Source organism: Gavia stellata, chromosome Z, assembly GCF_030936135.1.
Source record: "Gavia stellata isolate bGavSte3 chromosome Z, bGavSte3.hap2, whole genome shotgun sequence".
Lineage (NCBI taxonomy): Eukaryota > Metazoa > Chordata > Aves > Gaviiformes > Gaviidae > Gavia > Gavia stellata.
Window position 1 is genome coordinate 65937073 of NC_082637.1, and position 14579 is coordinate 65951651.

A 14579-nucleotide genomic window follows, 5' to 3' on the forward strand; every position below is an offset into this window, starting at 1 on the left:
CTGTTTGTTTAAAGCTCAAGAACTTGGATCTGTTTTCCGCACTTGCATGTAAGTGGCATATCAGTGCTAATAAAGTAGAAAGTACATATAGCTAATAGGGTTAAAACCATGTAAAGTTACAGATTTTATTAATTTTCCATTATGTTATCTTGCAGAAAGTTTGCATTAGTCAACTCTTCAATTTTAGTAAATAAAATCTGTAACTACCTGTAACATCTGTTGTACTGATGATTGTGATTTTATTTGTTAATCACCAATTCAGAAACTGAAGCACACCGTTTAAGAGGCTATGACTAAATTGACATTTTCTTCTATACTGTAATTTTTCTCTGTAAAATTAAATGACTTTTTATACATAAACTTACTGAAGTATGAATATAAGCATTGCTGATCAGTGTGAAAGGTAAAGCCTGTGCTGCTCATACAGGTTATCTTTCACTGTAGAATGTTTAAATGTTGCCTTAAGCCAATCCGCAGCACTAATTATATATAGTTCCAGGAAGAGAATTATTTTTTAAAGTCAATTGTAAAGGTAGATGAGGAGCCCATCAAACACAATGGAAAGCAAACCAAATTTTTTTTAACAAGTGTTAGATGTATTGGAGAAAAGAAGTATGTGAACTTCAGTCAGTGCTTTTAAAGTATTTATGAAATGGCAGGGGTTTTTTTGGTCCATATAACTTGTTATTAAAAGAACTGGATGTGTGGAAATGGTTTCATATGTGCCCTTCCATTTCTATAGTGTTCACTGAAGCTGTAGAGGGTTTGTGGCAAGCACTAATGTTCCTGAGCTCAGCTAAAACCCATGATCAGATCTCCAGTGAGTTCTTAACCAACCTATCATGTCCCTATTAAGGGGATTTTCCTGACAGTGTCATACCATCTCCCTGAATAATTTACCTTGGAGGACGTCTTTATGGTACCTTTAAGCAGACCCATTCAACTATAAGATCACAAGGTATGGTAAAGCAACCCCTGAGGCAAAGAAACAGCATTAGAAATTTATTCAGAATATAAGAACATTTGTAAAATAAGTATTATAAATGTCTCTGTATAAATAAATGCAGTTTTTACAATTCTATATCAAGTAAACACAAAATAGCTATTTTACAGCAGCTAGGAAGCTAAAAAGCAGCAACACATTTAAAGCTAATTCAGTAAGGTGAAAAGTTTTAAAATTACAATGTGTGGTACAGTATTAAAGGAGGAGAAAATCCTAATAAAACCAGTGACCTAAATGCAAACTTAGTCACATGTGCTTTGCAATAGCTAACAGTACATTCAAGCTGGTGAACATTTACACAACTAATTAGAAAAAAAAGGACTTTTTCTGAACACACTGAAATATGAAGTTTCATCTACTCTGGTGGACTTAGAAAATAAAAAAAACACCCTAAGATTAATTAATGAGTGAACAACTTAGGTTCTGTTGGCAAGAACCACCTATTTTTCTTGCTTTGCAAATGCATTATTTCTGCAACAAGTGTTAAGTGAGTTAGGTTGCGGTGACTGAATGTGATTTGCACGCTCAGCTATAGGCTGGTGTGCTAGTATTTCAAACAGTTGCATAAAAGGAGGAATTAGTTTTTTGGCATTTATTCTCAGGGTTGGTGCCATTTTAACAGGTATGCTGGAACTGCAGCTAACTGTTAACATTAGTCAGTTTCCACAATAAGAGTAAAACTTTAACCACTTCCCTAATGGCCTTTTCCAGTATGCCAACAGCTGAAGCAGTAGCTGCTTGCTTAGGCAAAATTAATGGTGGTCTGGCAAACTTAGAGCTACTGCTGAGGCTGTGTGATACCAGTCTTGCTTTTTCATCTATAAGCCCTATGGGAAGAAAGGGGGAGTGCCTTACATTTACTGATGGTTTATAATTTATTCTAAAACACTTTTAGAGCACAGTTAGCAGGGAAGATATGCAGTAAATGTAGTAAAACTATGTTCAGTTTATGCAGAATCAGCAAATCATTAGGCCTGAAAAAGGCACTGAGGGACCTGCAGCTTTTTATGCCTTTAAACCCAGGTGCATTTTATGATTTCATAATTTGTATCTTTCCTTTAAAGACAGTTTTCAATTCAAATGCTTTAAGCTTCACTGTATTATGTTTAATAGCTTCTCTAGCTACCAAGAAATAGAAAAAATAGAGCCTAAGAGGAAATAGAGTGCAGCAGTGGTTTCTAGTCACCTTAAGTGAAAGGTATTTCACATTTGAGAGGTCAGTTTGAGATGACCTCAAGTTACATGGGTGTTTCAGATGCAAGAAGACAAAACTGTAATTGCATTTTTGCCACAGTACACAGTGGATAATTTTCTTTGTATTTCTTCAGAAACAAGTGTGATCAGCTACCAGTGAAGCTTATGGCAAAACCCCACATTCCTGTTGGTGAGAAACTTGTTGGCCAAAAAAAGGGAACACCATAGATAGATAGATACTTTGCAAAACCGTAAAGACAGTAAGAAATCAATGTGCCTGCTCCCTCAGCAGACTGGTTTGCAAAAACTTCCATTTGCATTATGAAGTGCAATTATCTTGAGAAAGAGGACTGATCAAAACCAATTCCAAGGCATCACTATCTACAACTTAATTTTGAAATCAGCACTGTTTTAATTTGCTATTGCAATCAATCACATATGATGTTGGCTTTGTAGCTGATGTATCAGACTCTAGAGAAGTAGGAATCACTACCCTAAGAAAAGAAGAAAACAGCAGCTACAATAGTAAGAGATGTCATGAACACCAGCTGCTACAGTTTCAGATGTAACCAAGACTTAACAATAATGCCATATTCTGAAAACAAATTCCCACAATTTTTTTGTCTGCCTGGCCTAACCCAGGAGTAGACAAAAATGGTTCAAGTCCTCTAAAAATACTGCCTTAGTACTAGAAGTTGGAAGAATAAATGAGAGAAGTTTTCATAATTCTAAAAACACTAATAAAACTTGAGGTGCAACTCCACATACAAAATAAAAAGGATAGACAACTCCTGAAATCTGTTTCACTTGAAAACAGAGCCTGAAAAATACAAAGTAGAGGTCTAACACAGTAACAGGCTAACGAAGTTAATGGGGTCTAGTTTGGCATGTTAAAACAAACATGGAAGCTGTTTTACACAGTCAAAAGAGAAGCAAGTTCTGAATGAAACAGGTGCTATGGCAGAGTCCTGTATTTTGCTCCCTGGAGACATCAACCTGATCACCATGCTTTGCTTAATGTTCATTGCAATAATAGGCCAACATTTTCAATCAGTCAGTTTGACAATACAGTAACATGATGTGACTTAAACAAAAGAAGAGAATGTTAGCAGTAACAAAAACTAACTAACCTAAGAAGCTGTATGAAGACTTCACCATTCACATTCTGTTTGTGGCTGTATATCCATACACCTACACATTTAGTTTTGTGCCTATGAATTCAATATTAAACAGGTACATTCCTAGTAAGTACCTTTTTTGGTCAAAACAAGTATAAAAAGACGACATTCTACCTTTTGATCACAGAAAGCTGTAATAAGCACTATACACGTGACAAAAAATGGCCCAGCTTCTTACAGAAAACCTTGGCTATAATGTATTAACAAGAAAAACCAACTGTTTCACAAAGTAATTGCAAACACCATGCAATATAAATACCAGGAGGTCTCCTATAACTTCTTACCCAACCTTGGCACAGACTATCTATCTGGCATTGTGAAACTCAAAGCTGTTAGTCCTCTTACAAACTGTCTGAAACACACCATTATCATAGTTTTCAGAAATGCAGCTAGGGTTTCTTGGTTTTTTTTTCCCAAATCAACAGGAGTTTTCCTACCTGATCGGCACTGTGAGCAACAGTACTACAAGTACGGTGCAAAAAAAGCAAGCCAGCCTATCAGCTCCCCACTCTGCAGCTGCCTGTTTAGTTGATTTAAGCACAGCAGCAAGTTTTGAGGGTACAATACGCAGTTGTGTGCAGAGGGAGCGCAGGGATTGGGAAAACTCTCAAATTATCTCCAAACTGCCCAAATTAAAACCTCTTAACATGAATTATTTTGCTGTGTGACACTGTCACCCATGGGACATACATAAAATGGAAGAGAAGCTGTAAGAATATAGACATAATGACACAGACAATGTACATAATTATAACATGATAATTCAGGCACTGCCATTTTACATTATGAAACAGTCCTTAAGGTTAACACTTACATTATCCCCATGACACCTCTCTGGGATCCCAGAGAAGGTGCTTAAGTGTGTCAGCATTGACAGTCAGAGCTTTTAGCGTTTGAAGCTAACTGAAAGTCAGCCTCCAAAAGAAATAAATTTGTAATGGCACTAAGCATCTTTGAAAGAGATGCATTTAAAGTGAAGTTTCATTGGTGTGTGGTCTAGAGTTCTCTTCTTCTAGTAAAGCTATTCTTTGTTTGAGCATCCTCACTTGTGTTTCATGTCTCTCCACCATGGCCATCATTTGTGATTCCAGTTTCTTCAGCTTGTTTTGATGCTTTTTCTTTGCTTTTTCATAAGCTGCTACCAAATTGCTGTTAGAAATACAAGGCAATACAAGGTCATTCAAAAAGGCTTGGTCATAGCAAGTAAGTGCTACAAAAATCCACCCCCAAACCCCACCTTCAGGGAACTCCAAAGTTTGGGTACTGATCGTCTTCCTAAAAGGTACTAGGTGCTTTAAAACGCATTAGATCCAAACCTTATTGATCCAAACCCAGATCAATGCTAATATCTCTGTCTTTTCTCAGGCAAGTACACACCTTTACCAGTAAGCTGGTTACTGAAAACATTTTTAAACATGGGTCAAAGAGCCAGCTAGAGGTTGCTGATGACCTTGCAAAACACTGTTTATGAATCAGGATACCACAACATTAAACATGTAATGAATTACAATAACACTGCACAGCCAGAATCTGCTTACAAAATCCAGTATTGATTTTGCCTTTTTAATTTTAAAAAAAAGTTATATTCAGAGAATGGCATCTTGTGCTAATTTGTCAGCTGCTAATTATCTTCTGTGCTTCCACCTTGACCCAGTGGGAAAGCTTGAGATGGGTACTGCTCCTCACCACAAAGGCTTTCAAGTATACTTTATTAATGAAAACTACATTGTGAGTGATAGGTTCCTTGCAGGAAGGGCAGCTACAGTCCACCATATTCTCAGCCCATCCAAACACTCTGCCAGTAAAATGTACTGAGTGAGCAACAAAATTTAAGTTGTTATCGAAGCCAGTTTATTAATAAAGAGGCCGGAGCCAAAAAAAAGGAAGCATTTTGTTTAAAAACAAAATAACAGATTCATAAATCTGACTAAATGGAGGTTTTTATTTGTTTTAATAATAATGCATTCACTAGCAACTCTGTTAAGATTAACCTATTTCCCCCACTCTGTTCTTTTAGCTATGTCGTTTTCAGTGTCCTACATGGGAGGTTTATACCTCCCATGTCTTAACTATAACCTTAAAAGAGTCAACTCATATGAACACAAGGATCCAGAAACTGCTCATTAAGGTAGGGGAGGATTACAGTACATTACCAGAACACAGCAGGAAAAAAAAAAAAAAAAAAAATCAATGGTGCATCCATCTGCTGGTAGATCCTTTACCTGTTTGCCCTTTTAAGGTCATTAACAAATTCCGCAGACTGCTGATGTCTGATTTCACTGCTCTTCGTGAGTCTCTCCAAAGCACTCACTAACTCTTGCACTCTAGCTTTCAGTTTCTTCTCCCTGGATCAGGAGAAAAGGAGGGAGAAAACTGCTTTCTCAACAGAAAACACTTCAGCTTGCAAGTGCATGAATGGTTGTCTTGTGCTGGGTTGACAGGCTGAAAATATTTTCCTTACTACTACTTGGATAATACAGGAGGTAATTCTTACATTAAACTTTCCACATACTGATTTTTAGAACATTCACCATTTTAGAATATAGGATCAGAGATGCAGCAGACAAAAGAGAAAACAAACTTTTCTGGTGGATCATGGTCTCATATGTATCAAATCACACTAAGAAATAATCACAAAGATACAGAAATAAAAATTTAAGAATACCTGGCACATGCCACCTACTGTGTCTTGAATGAGATATAGATAGCAAAGAAAACTACCACGGGAAATCAAACATCATGGTAATCATACAGGAATTTTAATTAAAAATAGCATACCAGGATTGCTATTGAAGATAATTTACTGAACAAATTTCTTTTTACTTAGAAATTACTATAGAATCATAGAACAGTTTGGGTCAGAAGGGACCTTTAAAGGTCATCTAGTCCAACTGTCCTGCCATGGATAGGGACATCTTCAACTAGACCGGGTTGCTCAGAGCCGCATCCAACCTGACCTTGAATGTTTCCAGGGATGGGGCATCTACAACCTCTCTGGGCAACCTGTCCTCAGAACAATTCCATTGATTTCAGTTACTGCCTCAAATTTACTTCAGTAATTTGTAGTATAGTCTGTATTACAGCAGATCACTAGGTTTTTTTAGGAGCTAGCAAGTCCAGTCCGTGTGGCAGTGGGAAGCAGAAATACAGAAAAGGAGAGAACACAGGCGTTTTCTTCTATGAGGTACTCTCTCTTTTTAAAATAAGCCACAGTAACGAGGTTTAAAATGCCAATATAGTTACCATTACTTACCAGTTATGAACCAGAAAGTAGTTACATGAAGCGTACCAAAATGGAAGTAAGGTACCTTATAATACTTTTATGTTACAAACACCTCTACGAGGGAAAGAAAAAGTGGAAAAGGCAGAAGTTCTGGGGAGGAGTAAGCATTACAGCTTGGGGTTTAAGCTGGCTTTAAAAAGCACTTCCCAGCACAGGCGAGCATGTGGCATGAGGCAGGTGCTTCTTCCCAGGGAGCTCCCTGCTGCAGAGCCAAGGGCTGCCCACAGCCTGCTCCTACACAGACATGGGACTGTCCCACCTCCCGTGCAAGGGTGGTGATGTGGAGACTCGGAAGCTTTTCTCTGTGACCCATCCTCATAGCATAGACAGCCCAGACAGAAAAACATCAGATTTGAAAACAAAAAGAAGGGGGATAAGAATGAGATGGAGCTGGGCTAAACTGGGACAAAGTTAGATTTTGCACTGTCGAACATTACACTTGGGAACTTTGTATGTATGGAGACATTTGTCAGTGCTTTGCTGCCTAGAGCTGCTTTGCAGTGATTTGCCTTTCCCTCCTGTTTATGTTGCAGTGCTGGTAAGTGAGTAAATTGGATTTCATCTCGATAACAAGACTACCACTAGCTCACACATAAGCCCACTGAGCTCCATGAGAATGAATACCCTAGTTTGTGAAAGCTTCCCCAGCTCTGCACAGACCACAGGGATGCTCCTTGAAACCCAGCTGAGCAGCCTGCAGTTCCGAGGCTGGCCTGTCAACGGCAGCATTTTATAACCAGAGACAAGGACAGCACATGTGGCATGTTTCACTGTGCCTGGCTTCAGCAACAGAAGGGCTTTCACAAAGTCAGACGGGGAAATTTTCCAAGTTAGCAGTTTATCCCAACACACTGCAGACGCTGGTTTACTGGCCAAATTAAAAAGGACATAAGAGGGGCCTTGTTGATGAAGAATCATCAGTATTCTTTACGCGTCCTTTCGTTGAAGTAACATACTCTCAGTTTTCAAATTATGCAACCTTTTCCCCTAGCAATTAAAAGCTCACTGCCATCCACCCCAAATAGAAATTTTATTTTTTATATCCTATCTTAGCAGTCAGAAAGACTCAGCACAGTCTATGTCCAAAATCTGTATTCTGCAAAGAAAACAGGAACAAAAAAAAAAAAATCCCCATTTTTACTTGCAATAGAAGATAAATAAGAAAAGATCAGACCTGGCAGAGGGCAGACCCGTTATCTAATGTGTGTGTGGCACTACTGATATGACAGAACAGAGTAGGATAAACTTGGTGCTTGTCTGCCTTAAAGGACACCACAGCCAGAGGCTCTGGGGAAAGCTCAGTAGCACCGTGCCCAGCACTGTGACATACCGTGAACAGCAAGTCCAATGGAATAAACATTTGCAGTATCTGGATGGGGAGAGAAAACTAATTATCACATGAGGTTGATTTAACATTGCGTGCAAGAAAAGGCATAGCTGTGGAAACACTGCGCACAGTCCCTTGGGAAAGAACCCTGTAGAACCGCAGTTTACTGCAGCTGAAGTCCTTACTTAACATACCTGCTGTAACAAAAGCTGCGTGGAAAAGAAACACAGTGGAGAGACTTGGAGGAACTTGTCACGCATGGTAGTTTGGTTGGTACGGTGACTGTTACCTGATAACACTATTACATCATCTTTTGTCTGGTTTTGCACTCACACCTTTTAACTAGTCATGTTCAGTCCAAACTCAGCTAAACATCAAGAGGTACTTCTTTACGTTTGGCCTGTAACATCCTTGTCTTCCTGCTTGCCAAAGATACAGAGCCAGCAGAGTGGTAAGCACCCTCGGCCTCTACAGGCTAGTCAAAAAACTTTCACATGCTAGTTCTGAACCATCTAGCTAAATAAGTAACAGTGGGTAATCCTTCAGATCTATAGATGCCTCAAATTTACATTTATACCAGTACTCTTATACTCTTATATATATATGAGTATGCTCTTTTACATATACATATAAAAAAATATATTTTTTATATATATATACACACACACTCTTATACTCTTATATATACTTATACTCTTCCCTGAGCTGATGAGAGCCACACAGTTCTTTTGGCTTTTCTTGATGAATCTTACAAAAACAACACATAGGGATCTACTTTTACACTTACTGTTCCCGATTTAAAACATGCCTCTCTAAATACCTTCACTTCACTTCAAGACGCGTTTCGTAGAACAAGTAACACCCAAGTAGACAGACATAGTAGCAACAGTAAAGGCACAGTAAATACCTTGTTTTAACCTGGGAAATGGAGATGCATATACACTTGGTTAATGACTATCACATGCAAAAAACTTGTAAGATTTTCCCCGGAGTGCTGCACCTTCTATTTTAGTAGCAGATGAGAGACCTCAGAGCTGTGCCTTACTGGCTGGCCAGCAAACGCTCTCTCTCTCTTCGTAAAGATGCCACGCCTCATAATGCTAACTCTTCCCACTTCTCTCCATTTCTATCACTAATTACCTCAGTTTGGACAGAAAGAATTGTCTCTCCAAAACTGATTGCTTAGTTGGGCAGTGAACAGGTGTGATAATGAATCCTGAGGTGCTATTTGTGTTCCTTCAATGCGTTACAGGATTAGCTGTCTTTACGGGATTTCTAGCATCACTTCACTTTCCTGATTGCTATTATAAATCAGCAGAACATGGAGAATTAGCCACTACAGGCTTAGTAAGACAGAATATTTTAAAACAATAGTCCTAGTCATATGCAGCATTCTTCCAGGATGAAAATGTGTCAAAGCTGCGAACTAGGGATGGAACTGCATTTGATGCGACAACCCTACGAACATCCTCCCAACAGTGATCACCATATGGCTGCAGCACGGCCTTCTGCTGCCAGTATTCCAGAGTCTGAAGAGCAAACTTGCACGGAAGCTTACACGCCAAACTCACACTGCTGTTGTTCTCCGGGGCTGTAATACGGACCAGTATGGATCCTGAGAATGCATTTATGTCTGTATTTTGATGGGAAGAGGGAAGGAGAAGAAAGTATTTTTAGGAGAACACAATTTCTGTGAGCTCCCAAGTCACAAGTCAATTGGACCGCAGAAATCAGCACAGCTTCTGCTCCCAACAGTTCCTCTTCCCGGTGGATACTGTTGCTGGAGCTGTGGAAGACACAGCTGTGGCAGCATCTCATCCGCACAGAGAAAATGAGCATGTATTCCCAAAAGATGGAAGAAGCTTATGATGTGAGGGCAGGGCTCACTTCCAGTACAAGGGCTCTCTGCTGCGGGGCTCTCAAGGAGTCAGCTGGCGAAATCCCTTACTGCTCCCTTTACAAGGAATGGCTCAGAGTAAGTGTATTGGGAGACCTACAGCTTAGTCAAACATCCGCTAAAAACGCTATTTTCAGTGAAATGTCTAATATGCTGGTAAGAAAGACTTTTGTATTTTCACAATCAAAACACTCAGAGGGCAGTGGCTAAGTGGTTTTCAAGGGCTTTTTGTTTCAGACTTACAGGATGGTTTGAATAGGAAGGCAAGCGGACAGGGCCTCATGTTTTCTCCGGTTTCAAGGCTACCGCTGCAGAGCGGGGAATTCTGCCAGAGCCGTAAAGGAAACTATGTTAACATCGGGCACATTTCTGCAGTTTCTGTCAATTTGGCCTGCACACAATGACACCATGTTTGGCCCAGAATAATGTAAGTAAGGTCTTGCGCACCTTATATTTTCCCTCCTGTCTGGGCTTTTCCAGACTTGTTCAGGTTTCATATGCCAGAAGTCTTCCCAGGCGGATTTTCCTGCCCTTGCTCATTTCATTAAGAATTCCCCAGTGCTGCAAACAGGAAGCTGCTCTTCCCTGGCACGCAGAAAGTTGATTTTTCTGCCCCTGGCTTGGAGTGTACCCAGTTAACTCCCCCCTCTTGTGAAAGCACAAGCTATTGCCCCTCTGCCCCGGGGTCGAGAGCACCCACAGCTCTTGCCAAATCTGGATAAAAAAAGGAGTAATGAGCTCTCTCCAAATCAGGAGGTAAGAAAGTTTCTCACAGCCGGGCAGAGGAGTCAGCGGCCTTTGGGGGATGATTATCCTACATCTTGCCATCCCTAGGAACATCCTTTCACCCACCAGGGAGCACTGCCTGCTACAAGCAGACCCCTTCAAATTCTGGCTCCCCTCTCAGAGTGGCACCATTAGCTTCAGCTCAGCATCTGCCCCTGAGCTTCGCGCCCACAAAGCCCCGGCACAGCAGCTGGGCAGCCAGCCCAGGGGGACAGAGGCCGGAGGTTTGGGTACTGTAGGTACCCATGCAGGCTGGCCAGCCCCCCGGCATGTGGGGTTTGGGGAGGGGAGGGAGGAGAAGGGCCTCTGCAAGGCCCCTAGCTTTCTGCGTGGTCCTCGCTTTGAAGGGGAGGCACACACCTTCTGTCCCACACTTCGCTCCTATTCCCTTTCCTAATAGCCTCCTCTTGCTTTAAGCCTGGCATGTTCCCTCACTCCCCTCTCTGCCTTTTCCAGGTCCAGCTGAACAGGGTGACACAGGATTGTTTTTTCCAGGCATTTGACTCCTCTTCTCTCAGAAGATAACAGCCGGACATTTACAAGGAATGCAGATAAATTCTCTTTTCATCAGCAGTTTAAACTAATAGCCTAGGTCAGCCTGGCATGCAGAATCCCCAAGCCAGTTCGAATGCATGCCTGCGTCATTGGTCTGGGTTGGCCTGCTAAGGAAAGCAACTAATATATAACAGAACTTTTTAAAAGAGGCAACAAAACAACACTACGCAAATGCCAAGAGTCTTAAAATCACCCTCTTCAAATGTCACATCCTCCTGTCTCACCTCCTCAGGCATCAGTGGGCTTGAGAATACCCACGCTGCCTACTACCCGTGCCTCTTCTGACCACCGAGAAGACAGAGAGTGCTTTAAAAACTCTACTCTAGATACTGCATGGCTTTTTTGCTGACTGTCAGATGCTTAGAGCAGGTCTCAAAAAAACCAGATGGTACCACAGGCATGTGTTACGCCACCGGCAGTGGGGAGACAGGCCAGGTGTGGTCCTGGAAACAACAGACTGGCAGTGGAAAGGGAGAAGAGGCCTGGAGGGAGGCAGCAGCGTGCCCGCCGCACTCGCTGCTCAAACCTCCCACCCAGCTTTGCTAGCCCAGCCTGGAAGCTCTCCAGACCTGGAGCTATTTGGAGCTCCCTGTGAGGATTATATCCAAGTGCACAGCAGCTCAGCAGTTCAGATAACCACGCAGTGGCAAGGAGAATTACTTATTCCATGTCAAAAATAGAGAAAAAGAAAAATGACGGTTATTTGTGATGCATGTAGAAAACATAGCTACCCGAGGCGCTTCTGAGGAATCTGTCCCTTATATCACCATGAGTCATTTCTCTTCTTGTGAAAAGGTTTCTCCCAGTGGGGCTCTCTGGGGGGGATTTCCAGAGACAGGCCATGCCTCCTAAACCCCTGAGGCAGCCAAGGGAAACCACAGCAGGAGACTGCATAGTCATAAAAAAGACAGAGATCCCTGATATTTGCAATGACTGCAATCCATGCCAGCCTCTGGCTTTCAACTGTCTCAGAGTTGCATATCTCCCCATTTAACAGGCGCGATAATGAGAGAACAGAAGTAAGCAAATGTAACTAACAAAAAGCAGCTGACAGATGCACTGGAAAAACTCATCAGTAGCTCCTGAATACCAACCCCCACCTCCCTCTTCCCACTGTTACCCACTGTACGTTCATCCTGTACTTTGGCCAAACCGAAATTTTACTGATTCAATTCTTAAGAGCCATTTTAAATCTGAATCATCAGATTATGATGTGTTTTAGGTGCTTCTCTTTTCATTTCCAAGACTTAGCCTTACTGATGGTCAAGACAGGCCTGAATTTCAGAGATGCTTCTACCTACTCCTGGATACTGCGTGGCCCTTGAAAACACGCCAAGCTAAGATGTCGTTACATGAAGTTTAAAATAAAGGAAGGTGGCTTGATTTATCTCTCGTTGACCTTGTGTCAGGAAATAGTCACTGCCATGCCTTAGCACAGCCTTCTGTTGAAACGGTTGCTCTCTCAAAACAAGAAGTTTGGCACAACACAGGGTTGCGGTCTTCAGACAGGTGTAAGGACCTAAGACTGCAAAGAACATTACTGTGTCTCAATAGACACATGGAAGCTATTTCAATAGGATGAATTTTCTATATCCTACTTGAAATACCTGCTGTTTCCACTTCCAGAGAGGCAGGGCCATAGCTCTGTGCAAAATGTACTTTTTGTTAAAAGAACTATTTGCCAGTCCTACAGATTACCACCCTTTTTCCTCTCCATGGCGACTTCCCAAGTAGTAGCATCACTTACTAGATTATCTCTCAGTTCAGAAGTCATCAGACATGGTAAATATACAGCTTCTTTGTTGCGTTGCCAGATGGAAAGTCACCCTTTTGAGAGGAGATACTGGAACACATCTAGGCTGACACAATTCACGCACAGCCATCAGAAATCATAATTTTGTGCCATCTGATGACCCAGCTGAGGTCTGAATAGTCAGCCTAGTTACCAAGTGTTTTGTCAGCCATGGCCCTTACCTAGTATTGTCAGATCCTTCCTGCCCAAATATTTTAATGCTTATAAAGGATTCTCTAAATAAATACAGAATCTCTAAATAAATACAGAAAATACAACCCTATGCAGACAGAAAAGCTATCAGCAACTGGAAATGCAAGGAGAGACTGCAGGAGGACCTCAACAATCAAACATTTCTAGTAAGGCCTGGGGAAAAGAGGAAGTTGCAGTCTTGCCAGCTTGGCCATTTTTCACAGAATGAAAGAACTTAGCAGAAAAAATAAAAGATTAGCTGTACCACCATTATTATCACTCTGCTAAAGCAAGAGCATTTCCTACCTCGAATTCTTACTGCCTCCTTCCTGCCACCTCGAATGCTTTTATAACCTAGTATGTGCCTACTAAGTTATAAACTCCTAGAAGTCATCTACAGCGCTCCTGTCGCCTGCCACAGCAGAGCAGAACACACCAGCAAGGAAGATGTTATTCTAAGGTCTTCCTCAGAAACTGTGTAATGTGCCTGATTTTGGGGTATTCAGCCAGATCCCTCTCTCATAAAACTGGCCTCCGGCACAGTCATCGAGGTGTCAGTGCCAGGCCATGAGGCTGCTGGGAGTACATTTTTGCCCTCCCAAGAATAAAGTATTTCCTGCCAACAAGCTTGTTTATGGATGTGTCAAACTCAAGAAAAAACTCAAGAGGCTGCATGTCCATTGAAACATTCCATCATTCCATCAAGAAAGGAGAGTGGGGAAAACAAAACTGCTAAAGACTGGCAGAAAGTATTTATGCTTGGCTGGAACAGGATGTGTCTCTAAATTAGTGGCCTTAGCCTGCAGAACCAGAAATTTGGTAACCTAGATGTAACTTTTACAACATGGAACTTGCAGATAATTTACATTTCTACTAGTTAGCATAGCAGTCATGGAAAAGACAAGTGATTTCTATGGAAAGCCCGTAAGATGGGGTTTAATGCTGAACACTGCTACAGGAAACCCTGAGTCCTACTAGAACAAACAGGTTATGAAACAATAAACGAAGAATTGGTCCTGCCTTGAATTTTTGCTGATGGGCACTACCAATGACAACTCAGGGAGCTTCACAACACACTGCTGGATTCCAGATTGACGAGCAAATCCACATCTGCAGAGAGAAAACAGGCTACCTCTGTGGATGAGACTGTTCTGCTGCAAAGCCATTTGCAGACTATGAACAAATAAATGCTTCCAAACCACACCAAAATCCAAACCGTAACTGTGTCCTGCTGTTTTATTTGGGTTTCAGTCTATTTCAATTAACTCAGAAGAACCTGACCGTTCTGCAGCAACAGAAGGACAGAATGGGAAAGCAGCAGAGGGGGGAGCTGCCAGGGCTTTTGTCTCTGTGAAGACAAGATGGGGAGGGG

The 14579-nt window shown here is 41.4% G+C and overlaps 1 protein-coding gene across 2 annotated transcripts in view; it reads right to left on the bottom strand.

Annotated features, from left to right (window-relative positions):
• Positions 1 to 2427: 2427 nt before the first annotated feature.
• MCC (MCC regulator of WNT signaling pathway) overlaps positions 2428 to 14579 on the bottom strand; it is a 222491-nt gene continuing 210339 nt past the window's right edge. For both annotated transcript variants that reach the window (XM_059833295.1, XM_059833296.1), the window contains 2 exons: positions 5598 to 5720; positions 2428 to 4524 (listed from right to left, as the gene is read on the bottom strand). In XM_059833295.1, the coding sequence (XP_059689278.1) occupies positions 4344 to 4524; positions 5598 to 5720 (304 nt within the window). In that variant the 3' untranslated portion in view covers positions 2428 to 4343. The remainder of the gene's footprint in view (positions 4525 to 5597; positions 5721 to 14579) is intronic.